At 37.0% G+C, this 12,269-nt stretch overlaps 1 protein-coding gene across 12 annotated transcripts in view; it reads right to left on the bottom strand.

Annotated features, from left to right (window-relative positions):
* SPATA1 (spermatogenesis associated 1) overlaps positions 1-12,269 on the bottom strand; it is a 40,400-nt gene that overhangs the window by 26,372 nt on the left and 1,759 nt on the right. For 11 of the 12 annotated variants that reach the window (XM_084756271.1, XM_084756270.1, XM_084756265.1 and 8 more), the window contains exons 2-6: positions 9,086-9,257; positions 4,016-4,122; positions 2,877-2,994; positions 1,790-1,843; positions 1,479-1,698 (exon numbers count right to left, since the gene is read on the bottom strand). In XM_084756271.1, coding sequence (XP_084612397.1) covers positions 1,479-1,698; positions 1,790-1,843; positions 2,877-2,994; positions 4,016-4,122; positions 9,086-9,121 — 535 coding nt within the window. In that variant the 5' untranslated portion in view covers positions 9,122-9,257. Of the gene's footprint in view, positions 1-1,478; positions 1,699-1,789; positions 1,844-2,876; positions 2,995-4,015; positions 4,123-9,085; positions 9,258-11,865; positions 11,982-12,269 lie in introns of all 12 variants that reach the window. The other variant, XM_084756266.1, reaches the window with a different exon arrangement.

Here is a 12,269-nt window from a genome sequence, read left to right on the forward strand (position 1 = left end):
TTAGTAGACATCTTTAATCCCAAAAATTGAAAGTAATATTAGTTTATAGAAGGAAGCAGTCATAAAATAAAAAAAAAGGAAGCAGTCATGTTTGAAAGTGGCATCTAATTGAGGAGAACACAAAGTGGCAAATCAGAGAAAGATCTGACTGATTTAGAGGCAGGATATGACCCAACTCTCCTGAGAACAGCACAGGAGAAGTGACTTGAGAGGCAGTTGAAGTTAGTCAGTGGGGAGTCAGTGCAGATGAGTGCAGTGCAGTTCCTGGTAGTTCAGATCACAGCAGTGCAGTGGAGATGAGTTGAACAGGCAGTTAGGAGTGAGTGCAGTGGAGTTCAGTTCATGAAATTCAGAGGCAGTTTTCCCAAGCAGAGCATTTCAGTGAGAAGCCAAGAGAAGCCAGTTTGAATCAGTCACCTTGGAGAGGAGTTTTGAGCAAGAACAGCTGAGCTGAACCAATCAGGCAGATTTCAGAAAGAACTAGAAAGCGTGAGAGTATTCAGCAGTAAGCCTCTGAGACAACAATCACAATCTGGTGACTATAATGACTTTTACACGTATGGGTGTGTGTGCACATGTACACATGGAAACCAGAAGTCACTATTAGGTGTCCTTCTTCAAGTACCATATGCTCCTATGTGTGCTGTTAAAGACCTAGATTGTTTTTAATGATGTATGCCTGTGTGGGTATGTACACGAGTGCAGGTGCCTATGGGTAGCAGAACAGGGTATCAGATCTCTTGGGCTGGAGATATGAGTAGTTATCATCAGCCTGATCTGCAGGGTAGAAACCAAACTCAGATCCTCTGCAAGAACAGTAAATGCAGTCAACCTCTGAGTCAGTCATCTCTCCAGATCACTCTGTTGTGTTTTTGACATACGATTTCTCCTTAGCTTGGAGCTCACAGAGTAGGTCAGTCTAGGCAGGCCAGAAAAATCCCAAGGATTTACCTGCCCCCGCCTCCTCAATGCTGGAACCCAAGTGCATACCATCCTGTCTAACTTTCTTTGTTTTGTTTTAGACAGGATCTGTGGACTGAATGTGGTGCCTTATATTTGCAAGCCTAGCACAGTACATCCTGAGCTGCCTCCCTAGCCCTCAATTCATTTTTTAACAGAGTATTTTATTGTTTTTGTTTCCCACTTGTTATTTATTTATTTATTTATTTATTTATTTATTTATTTGAGACAGGGTTTCTCTGTGGAGCCTTGGCTGTCCTGGACTCATTTTGTAGACCAGGCTGGCCTCGAACTCATTGCAATTGGCTGCCTCTGCCTCCCCAGTGCTGGGATTAACGGCATGTGCCACCACACCCGGCCACTTGTCCATTTTTAAGTCCCAGTTGAACTATAGTTTTCTTTGTATCTTGCCTCTATTGTAAGGTAAAATTTGCCCAAAATTTGAATATAGGTGTGATTGCTCAAATTTACTATATATATAAGAAATTCTTTGTCTCTCCCATTTTAATTGAAATCACCTTCTTCCTGATTTGTATAGTCTTTCCAAGTATTTTCCGACAAACTTGGATCTCCAGGTTCATCCTTTGACAAAGTTACACTATCTGGTCTATGGATTGCTCCATTAATCTCCGTAGCATCATTATTACTCTGCTGTTCATCTAAAGTAACTGTTGATGCTGAATAAACATTTCCTAAGTGATCTATTACAGGAAGCAAATATAATTCTGGTTGAAGAGCCTAAAACATAGGAAATTTTTTAAAGGTCAAAACCAACAAAATCCACGTTTAAGTTTTAAAATTGGTATAATTTTAAGATCATAGTACATACATATGGAGGAGCAAATGATTTGAGTTTCAGTTCTGATTCTTGCTTTTCCTTCACCTAGATTTGAATACATAAGAAAAAATTAAATATTTGATAACATTTGTCAATTATGTTTCTGTGCTTTTCCATGGAAGACATACAGCATATACAGAAAAAAGCAGCTTGGCTAGGTCACAGAGAATGCATGATCTAATCCTAGTTTCATTCACAGAACCAACATAAGCAAAGTTCTATGTCTTCTATTAGTGGTTACGGTGATCATTTGCACAGGCATCAGCGTGTGTCTGGCACTGTTGTGTGTGCAGTACCAAATGAGCCCAGCTAACCTCAATATCACTAGATGGATATGAACATCATCTGTAACTCACAGACAGTGTGTGGCAGCATAAAGGATTAAGTGACTGTCTCAGATGGTATAACTCACTGGAATTTGTGCCCATAATAGCTGTCACTTCTCAAGGAAGGCCAAGTAATTTTTATTAAAGGATCTAATCTTGCTATTGTTTTGCTCAAAAACTCCAAGGATTCAGAAAAAATCATTAAGCATTCATTTGGCATTCAAGACATTCAAAAATGTAGTTTATAATTGGTTCTTTACTCTCCCCTCCCCACTGTTTGATACAGTTAATATAACAAGGTAATAATTCGTTCTTTCCTGGCTGCATGATTTCTTTGCTCCTCTTATCATTCTATTTCTTGGCTCAGAAATCTTTTCTAACCCTTCATTCTTTTTGAGATCAAATATTATCTTTAGAGATCCACGCCTGAGTACCATTTTTTCCTCAACATCCCCAACCTACCCTCTTCTACTCAGAAACCTTTTTCCTCACTATATAAAATATGACATTCAATTTACTCATATTATATAATTTACCTTTACCATTATACCACTTTAAGGACAGATTCCATATTTATCTCTATATTCAGTAAAAGGTTAACAAATATCTGTTGAAAAAAGTATTGCAAACATTTTAGAATTTGTCCTCAATTATCTCATAGTGGGTAAAGGAACTGCCTTGATAAGCATTTTAGGAATGTAATTTGAAAATGCAGACTTTACTTAGAAGGAAAAAAAAGCAAGAAAACTTACCACAGCTAAATTATTTCCAATGCATTTCAGAAATAAAAATTTTTCTGCAACAGCATCTACACCAAGAAACTCACCAAGGCGCTCCCTCAGAGCTTGTAAAGTAAGTTGAGGAGATACTCTGAAATACCATGACATTGTTTTAAATAAAATTTGAACATATTAATGAATTAACAAGTTTAGTCAGCTAACTTAAAGGTAAATACTAATTTAATGTATCAAATATAACTTAAGACATTATGTTTCTATACAGCCTGGAAGTTTGAAAGTTTCCAGTAAGCACTTTTCAAAACAAAAGATTCAAAATCTGTCCTTTAACTTTGTATAAATGAATGCATTTTGTACTGGAAAATGTTTGTTCTGCTAATCTACATCTAAGTTTTATAATTAAAACAAAGCTTTGATGTGGAATTAATATACTTGTTCCAAAGAATAGTACTGTGATGGGTGTGCATAGGTATCAGAGGACAACTCTGTGGGCTGGGTCTGTGTGGTAAGTACTTTTAGTTGTTAAGTAATCTCAGCAGCTCAGGACTGTAATATAGTGACTATTTATGTGTTCTAGAACAGAACAGAAATTAGAATGACTGGGGAGAGTGTTGGGAAATTTTAGGAATGATACACTCAAGGGAAAACCAGACAGCCAGATTACCCACTGTCATGTCTGTCTGAATGTGAAATATGCATATATACACACATAGCTACATTTTTATTCTTTTAAATACTTATAAAGACCCCTGTCAACAGATTGCTTTAACTATTGTTCACATTTCAACTGGCTTGGAATTTTAGATAATTTCTGTTAGTTATAATTGTGTATAATCTTTGTAATAAACAGGCTATACATGGTTTTCTGAGCAGTAGTAGTATTATGGCCAGGTAACTTCTGTTCCTATAGCAATGTTTAAGATACAAGGCTTATACATTTATTATAGTACTGATCATTGCATCTGGGATCTTGTTCATCACTCTACCCTTGTGCCATATCTCCACCCTTACACAGTACTGCTTATTAACAGCATTTACTGAACTAGAAATGGATCTATCATATGGATAAGGTATTTTTCACCTAGAAGATATTTAATTTCCACATAATATATTTCTGTTTTAAATAGATTATTTTATGACCACAAAATACTTGCCTTATAAATCCAGCAGAAATAAATTTGTTAATAACTTCTATTGAAATAGTATTTAATTTATAGTTCCACGATCCTTCAGGGACATAAAAAACATGAAGTTCCACCAACTGAATAAGAAAAACACCAGTTAAATTTTTTTCTAAAATAGAAAAAGAATCAATTTATTTTCTATATAACTTTAAATTATATAAACACAATTGAAACATAGAATGTATGCACTCATCTGTTGGTTCAGTTTACTCGACATCTTTGAAACACAGCATTCTACCTGTAGCATCCAATAAGAACATTAGATGGTCCGTCTATCTCTCTCTTCTTTCCTCCCCTCCCTTTCCCTACCCCCTTTCTTTTTTCTTTCTGTGCTTTCTAAATAAAAGTTTACTACAAAGTACAACAGGCTCCAGCATAGCACTTTATTCTAGCCTTAGGTGGCAAGAAGATGTTATAGCAAGGCATCCAGATGTTTAAATAGGAATGACAGAGAATTCATCACTATCTTGGCTACAAGGACAGCTTATTTTTGCCAGACTTCCGAATTTCATCTGTGGCCAGAAGGCCCTTCCCAGCAGCCTAGGTTTTTAGCTCCTTGAATTTCTTCTGCTCCTCCTCTTCCTGATTCCATGTGAAGGCCTTGTCTTCCTCATCTATGTCCTTGGCATGTATCTTGAGTCGTGTCATGGGCTTCTTTTTGACCCCTTTGCAGCATCTTCTCGAGACCCTTATCATAGGCTGGAAATGGAGAAGGTGGGTTTTTTATAGCTAGCTTTCATCCCTCACCTCCATTCCACATTCTCAATTTTGTTAAAGTGACCTCCTGGAATCTTGTCCTTTGTATATTGTCTACCTCTTAGAGGCTTGGGGATTGTTCTCTTACAGTGGCAATGCAAAAGCTAATACTGTGGTCCCTGTTCTCTAGGGCTCTAGGAAGAATCTATTCCTGATGTGGGGCTTGACTATTAGCTTAGCCTGTTGGTGCTTGTACCAGTCTACTTAAAATTAAATCAATGACATATTTTTATATCTCTAGTACCCCACTTAAGATATTTAGATTGCTACAACAAAAACAATAATTATAGCAGGGTCTTATGTTCTTTGTTCTAGAAAAGGTTGCTATCCACTGAACATTAAAGTTCAAAGAAACTTAAGTAATTATATTATTAAATATAACAGTACATTTTAATAAGGGTCTAGAGAGATAGCTCAGCAGTTAACAGCACTTGCTGCTCTTGGTGAGGGTCCAAGTTTGGTTCCCAGCACCCACACTGCCTGTAACTTCTGTTTCAGATGATCTAACACTATCTTCTTAGCTCTGAGAGCTCATGGCACACACACACACAGACAAGATAAATCTTTTTAAAATGTTTGAGTAACCCCTGTTATTAAATCAATAGTTTTTTATATGAGATTAGATGGTTCTTGAACTGAAGGATTTCCTTAAGCTGTTTTATAAACCAAATTAAGTCACTCCTATAGTTTGATGATAAAATATTACCAGTGACTATGCTGCATTTCAACATTATAACATTTAAAAGTTTATTCCCTAGTTAGGATATAAAGTTAATTATGACCTTATCTTTAACAAATACATATTTCATGTTTAAAAGGAATACACGTAATATTTTTCTATAAGTATAACATGGTTGAAAGTTTGAACATTTTAAATATTTTAAGATATGTTAAATATTCTATTTTTAGAAAATACCACCTTAATCTAATATTACACTCCTGGCTTTAGAGCAAATAACTCATCAATATTAACCATTAACCATTTAAGAACACATTAAAAGAATATGTATATAGGTCTCATATTTTACCCTTCTGCTTTAGGTTTCAAAATAGCTAATAACATGACAGCAGCAGATCTTATCGCTATTTTAAGCTTTTACAAGTTATTCACTATGAATTTTTTAAATAACTATATTTTTAAAATTTTGTATTAAAGTTATTAACCTTGATTTACTGTTTTTTGTTTTTGTTTTGTTTGTTCCTTCATTCTTGTGTTTCTTTAAATTCTGTACCCAGACGAAGTACTTAATTTGTCTCCAACTAACTTTGGTCTTGTGAGGGATTCTTGGCTAAGAAGCATAAAACAGACTATAGACTTTCTTTGAAAGGAGTAATTACTAGAAAATGCAATGATATCAGGGTAAGGGGAAATGGGAAGATAAAGTTATGGAGAAACTGTGAGTTTTAAATACAAGAATTAGTGTTGCAGAAATGTGCTGATGTCTGAATAAAGACTTGAAGGAAAGAATGAACCAGTCATGTCAACATTACAGACAGAATGAGTTCTGGGAAGAGCTGAGGGAAAGGCCTCAAAGTGGAAACACACTTGAGGGGGAATGAGCAAACAGGAGATAAGAGAGCAGCAAAGCAAGTAGAGCCTTCAGGGAGGAAGGGAATGCATGCTTTAATAGAAGCACTACAGGACATGGCACATTTCACATAATACACACACACACACACACACACACACACACACACACACACATTATGGATGCTTAAGTATCTACAATTTACATTAAAAGTTAACATTTTCCCATGTCTATCCTTTCTGTCTGTCTGTCTGTCTGTCTGTCTGTCTTCTATAGCCTATGCTAGCCACGAACTCACTGTACAGGTGATACATTTTAGCTCTTGATCCTCTTGCCTTTGTCTCCCTAGTGGGATTACCAGTATGCACTACCATGTCTGGCACATTCTCTTTCTCTTTCTTGACAGAACAAAGTATATCTGACACAATGATTTCATATCAAGTATCCCTAAATATTTTAGTATCCATTATCTTTAATAAGAATTTCTCTAACATTTTTATCTTTACATAAAACATTTAGTTGTTTAGTAATATCAACTAGCATCTGATCTATATTCATAGTTTATTGTTAAATTTTCCTCAAAAATTTTCAGCCTAGAATTCAATCAAGATTCACATATTAGAAGCTATGTATGGTGGGGCACACATGTAATCTCAGTATTTAGGAAGTCAAGGATAGTCAAGTGTGCAAGAATAATCAAGTATTAGCTAAAAGAATTTGCATCAGAAGAAAAAAACATTTGCCATCATCCTAGAAAAGGAGAAGCAGAACAAGTTTCTGGGGCAGGGTTAAAAACCAGCTTCAGATACGTTAAGTCAGACATTTATTGATCATCCAAACAGTGATGTCAAATAGTCACTGAATATATATGTATATAAGGTATAGGATTTGGAAAGGAGGACTTAAATGAAGAAAAAAATGAAGCCCTTATAAAGATGGTATTAAAGTCTATAGGCTGGATAAGGCCGCTACAGAACAAGAGCAAATCTCTAAGCTAGATGAGACCACCACAGAATAAGAATATTTATATCTGCAGCACTCGGGAGGCAAAGGCAGGCGGATCGCTGTGAGTTCGAGGCCAGCCTGTTCTACAGAGCGAGTCCAGGACAGCCAAGGCTACACAGAGAAACCCTGTCTCAAAAAAAACAAACAAACAAACAAAAAAAGAATATTTATATCTGAACACTAGCCCAAGGGGCATGTCCCATGAAAGTCTTCACTTACCAGGAAAGTGGGACAGAGGGGAGGACATCTTATTGCAACTCTAGGTGAGAGAAGCATGGGAGAATGGGAAAATAGAAGGATACAGAGAGTCCTAGAAACCTACAAGCAGGACATTATGACAAGCGGATCTGGGCCCAGGGATCCTGCTCAAACTATGGCACCAGCCAAGGACAATATGTGCAGTAAACTTCGAACCCCTACCCAGATCTAGCCGATGGACAGGACATTCTCCACAGCTGAGTGGAGAGTGGAGTCTGACTTTCACACGAACTCTGGTGCCCCATATTTGACCACGTCCCCTGGATGGGGAGGCCTGGTGGCACTCAGAGGAAGGATAGCAGGCTACCAAGAAGAGACTTGATACCCTATGAGCATATACAGGGGGAGGAGGTCCCCCTCAGTCACAGTCATAGGGGAGGGGAGTAAGGGGAAAATGGGAGGGAGGGAGAAATGGGAGGATACAAGGGATGCAATAACCATTGAGATGTAATATGAATAAATTAATAAAATATATTAAAAAAAGAATACAGAGAACTAACAGATGAAGTGATCTATCAAAGATGACTGAGAATGAACAACCACAGACAGAAAAAAAAATCCAAGCTAACATAAGATAATGAAAGAAAAAAATTCAAGCTAACATAAGAAGATACTGAAAGAAAAAAATCCAAGCTATTGTAAGGGATTTTATCAAGGAAGAGAAGGATTAATGGTATCAGCTGTTGTATTCGATCAGATCAAGTATGTTTAGGAAAATTAATAAATTTCATGATGAAGAGGTGAATTTAACAAAATGGGTTTGTGAAAAATGAAAGTATGACTGGGTTAGATTAAAATTAAGAACAGGATGTTGTTGGTAGTTTAAGGCAGCACAAAATAATTGCACAAAAAAAGTAAGTCAAGGCCAGACGTGGTGGCGCACACCTTTAATCTCAGCACTTGGGTGGCACAGGCAGGTGTATCGCTGTGAGTTCGAGGCCAGCCTGGTCTACAAAGTGAGTCTAGGACAGTCAAGAGTACACAGAGAAACCCTGTCTCGAAAAACTAAAATAATAATAATAATTTTAAAAGTAAGTCCATGAGTGACACATATCATGAATGTCTTCCAGAAAACACTCTGCATGAGACTCATGGTCATGAATGTAAAGTGAAACTGGTCCTTATCCTTGCACATTCTTCCTCAGATCTTCAGGAGAGATTGGGCGGAAAATGTACTATTAGGGCTGTTGTTTAACAAAGTACAACCAAGCAAGGGATGACAAGTGGTCAAAAATATGGGCCAGAGTAATCCTGTGCCCTACAGAATTTAAGCTCGGTGTGGAGGACTTTACAGCTGGGAAATAATAAAAAGTGTGATAAGATCATTGCTGACCATAATAAAGGAGATTAGAGAAAGTTAGAGATGCAAGAAGCAAGGTCCCATAATCTGATAATGGGACACAGGAAGTTAGGATCATGGTAGAATCGGCACCTAACATTTTGTCACTTATAGTTTTTTGTTTCCAAACCAATGATAGGCATGTTTTCTTACCTCTGATGAAGAGGGTCGACTTGGATTGAGTGTCATATTGACCAGTATCTCAATGGGAGAGTTATGAGATGGAGTTTTGGATGGTTTATATATATTTCTTCATTTAAGCAGCATTAAATAATTATTTACATAGATTTTTGGTTTAAGATAGCATTCCAGCTATTTCTGGTCTCTGGTGTGTTCGGAGAATAAAAAGAAAAATGTAAAAGCTTTAAATACAAAACTAAAAGATAAGCTTAGAAATATGTACAATCTTATTCTCATTTAAAAAGGCATTATATACTAAGTAGGTCAGTGGTTCTAAGAAAAAGTACATTCTACATATACAGCCTTCTCAACTTATGATGGTGTGCACGTGATACTGTCCCTGAACTTTAGAACTGTTGTCTCTTCTAAGCTAACAGGAGTTATCTTGATATTTTCTTGGAATGCTGGGCAGTAACAGTGAGCCACAGCTCTGTCAATTACAGGATCACAAATATGAGTACTCTTGTTAAGCAATAATAATCAGTAAGTTAGTTGTATTAAACGCATTTTATTTTCAACTTACAATGGAGCCGCATGCCAGTCAAGAATAACAAAGTAAACTGGTAATTACATTATGATGGACTCATGTATTTACTATTTACTAAACAATTCTTCTTTTGTGGGTCAAAATTTGGGTTAACTACATACACACTGTAGAAATATACTTTTACAAGGGGAAATACTGAAATGATACCAGTGGCCGTTGACTGATAGAACCTTTTTCTCATATGCATTTCTTTCAGAGCATCCATATATGTAATGGGTTGAGCACTAGAAAAGCAGGGTTCTAGTCCTCCATATATATATGGATATATTCATATATTTCCAATAATAGAGCAGCAGCAATAACTTAGCCATGTCTTGGGTAGCTAAAAACAAATAAAAGGGCCTGTTAAGATGATAAGCCCATTAGGAAAGAGATTCTGGAAAAGAACTCAGGGTTCCAAATATTATTTGGTAGTGGCTGAAACAAACAGAATATAGGCATAGAAGTCATGAAGCAGTTATCTTAGCTACTAGACATGCTCCCACTATGAGAAAGCTGTAATTACTCAGGTTATAAATAGAGTTTTAAAATAAGTAGGCTAAGCAAATGAACTGTAACAGGCAAACTGAGACTAGTTATAAGCTACAAAGGCCAGAGTTTTTGCTGCCAAGGTTCTCAGCCTTGGATTTTCCTCCAGTTTGGCTTGTCTGTGGGATAGTTCTAGTTTTGGGGTTTTCATATAGAATCAATGTTTATATTGTATTTACAACAACTTGTCAATATTATCTTTACAACAATAACCCCAATGTGTGGCTAAATTAAATAAGTCTGTTATTATGTTAATAATAATTTTTAAATTAGGGCTGGGGAGATGGCTTAACAGTTAAGAGCACTGTCTGCTCTTCCAGAGGTCCTGAGTTTAATTCCCAGAAACTACATGGTAGCTCACATTCATAATGAGATCTGGTGCCCTCTTCTGGTGTGCAGGCATACATGTACGCAAAACACTGTGCATGTAATAAATACATCTTTTAAAAAATGTTTAAATTAAAACATAGGCATGATTAAAATTTGGAGCTAATCCTAACCGAATCACTTCACATACTAAAGCCTAACATAACAGCTGGGATTTTCAAACTGATTAGCTAATGACAAAGTAACACCAACAAAAAGAGATCTAATGAGCAACGAGAAGATGAAGATAGGGTTCTAATATAACCTCCCATATACTACAATATTTTGCCTTCCATCCTTTCCATCAAGAATGGAAACGCCATCTCATTCTGTATACTAATTCTGATCAACAGTTACTGAGGTGACTAACAGCATGCTGTTTAGTCCCTGGGCACAGTGCATTGAGAATCTCTTGCATAGTCTGTGCACGGCCCTTAGGCTTGAGACCACAGAACCAACTGTTAAAAATCAAATAAAGTTATTGGAAAGTGTCCCAAGCAAAAAAGGACCTCAGAGGTCATAAAAAATAATTTTGAGACTCAGTTCCAGAGCTAAAATCAAATTTTAAGAATTTCTGGTGTTCTACAAAGAAATTAAGGATTTGAGTAATTTTTAGTTATTGCTTGATACTAGCATATACAAAGAGATACTCAGTGGACTAGAAATCCTAAACCTGAATACTAACACTGGGAGTTTGACATGGCTATATTTAAATACAGCAGAAGCACACACAAAGCCATTAAATGGACTGAGCACTAGAAAAGCAGGCTCTAGTCCTCCACACTGCGGATGACCGTTCATTGTGGTCTGCGTCTCAGTGTCTTACACTTGACAAGAAAGTGACTTGGATTCATTAAGACCCTTTCCAGTTCTTAAATTCACTTGGAAAGTAACAGCACCTCTATTCGGGAAGTAAGAGAAGTCAGAATACTGTTGGCCATGTGATGCGAATACTTCTTTGACACAGGTCTCTCTGATCAGGATAAATTCAGGGTTCTATTTCTGTTCTGCGAATTTTGTCCTGCCTAGTTCATAGGTGACCTAATAAAATTCTAACCCTCCTACAGGGTAATTTGTGATAGCTAAATAAAGAGCTTGAGGACACCCTGGAGCCTACATAGCTGGGATATATTTAAGACTTGTAGTACTAATTGGAGAATAAAGCTTATTTATAATGAAGTCTTGACCTGTTGCTTTGGGCCTGTGGCAGCACAGTCCATCATGGCTGGGACACATGACGGAGGAGCTGCTCACTTTATGATATGAAATGGAAAGGCCAGTGTTCTAATATCCCTACCTACAGTACACTTACTGTCCGTCCACTAGGCCTCACTTCCTTAAGGCCCAACCTTCAACAGCACCGCAGGCAGGCAATCAAGCATGAGGCCTTTGGAGTGTATTAAGATGAACCATAGCATAAGGTGAGTGCTAACATGGAAGATAGAAGGAAAGAAATGTAGCATTTTAGAGTAAGAATATTTAACGTCCCATTCCCTGAAAATGGATTATAAGATGCACAGATGTTGAGCTAAAAATACATCGTATGACCCAACATAGTACTGATGCTCTCGTGTGTGTGTGTGTGTGTGTGTGTGTGTGTGTGTGTGTGTGTGTTTGTTTTTGTCTTTTTTTTTTTTTTTTTGAGACAGGGTTTCTTTGTGTAATAGCCCTGGCTGACCTGCACTGCTTTGTAGACCAGGCTGGCCTCTGCTTCCT

The sequence above is a fragment of the Acomys minous genome, assembly GCF_964271855.1.
Source record: "Acomys minous genome assembly, chromosome: 14".
Lineage (NCBI taxonomy): Eukaryota > Metazoa > Chordata > Mammalia > Rodentia > Muridae > Acomys > Acomys minous.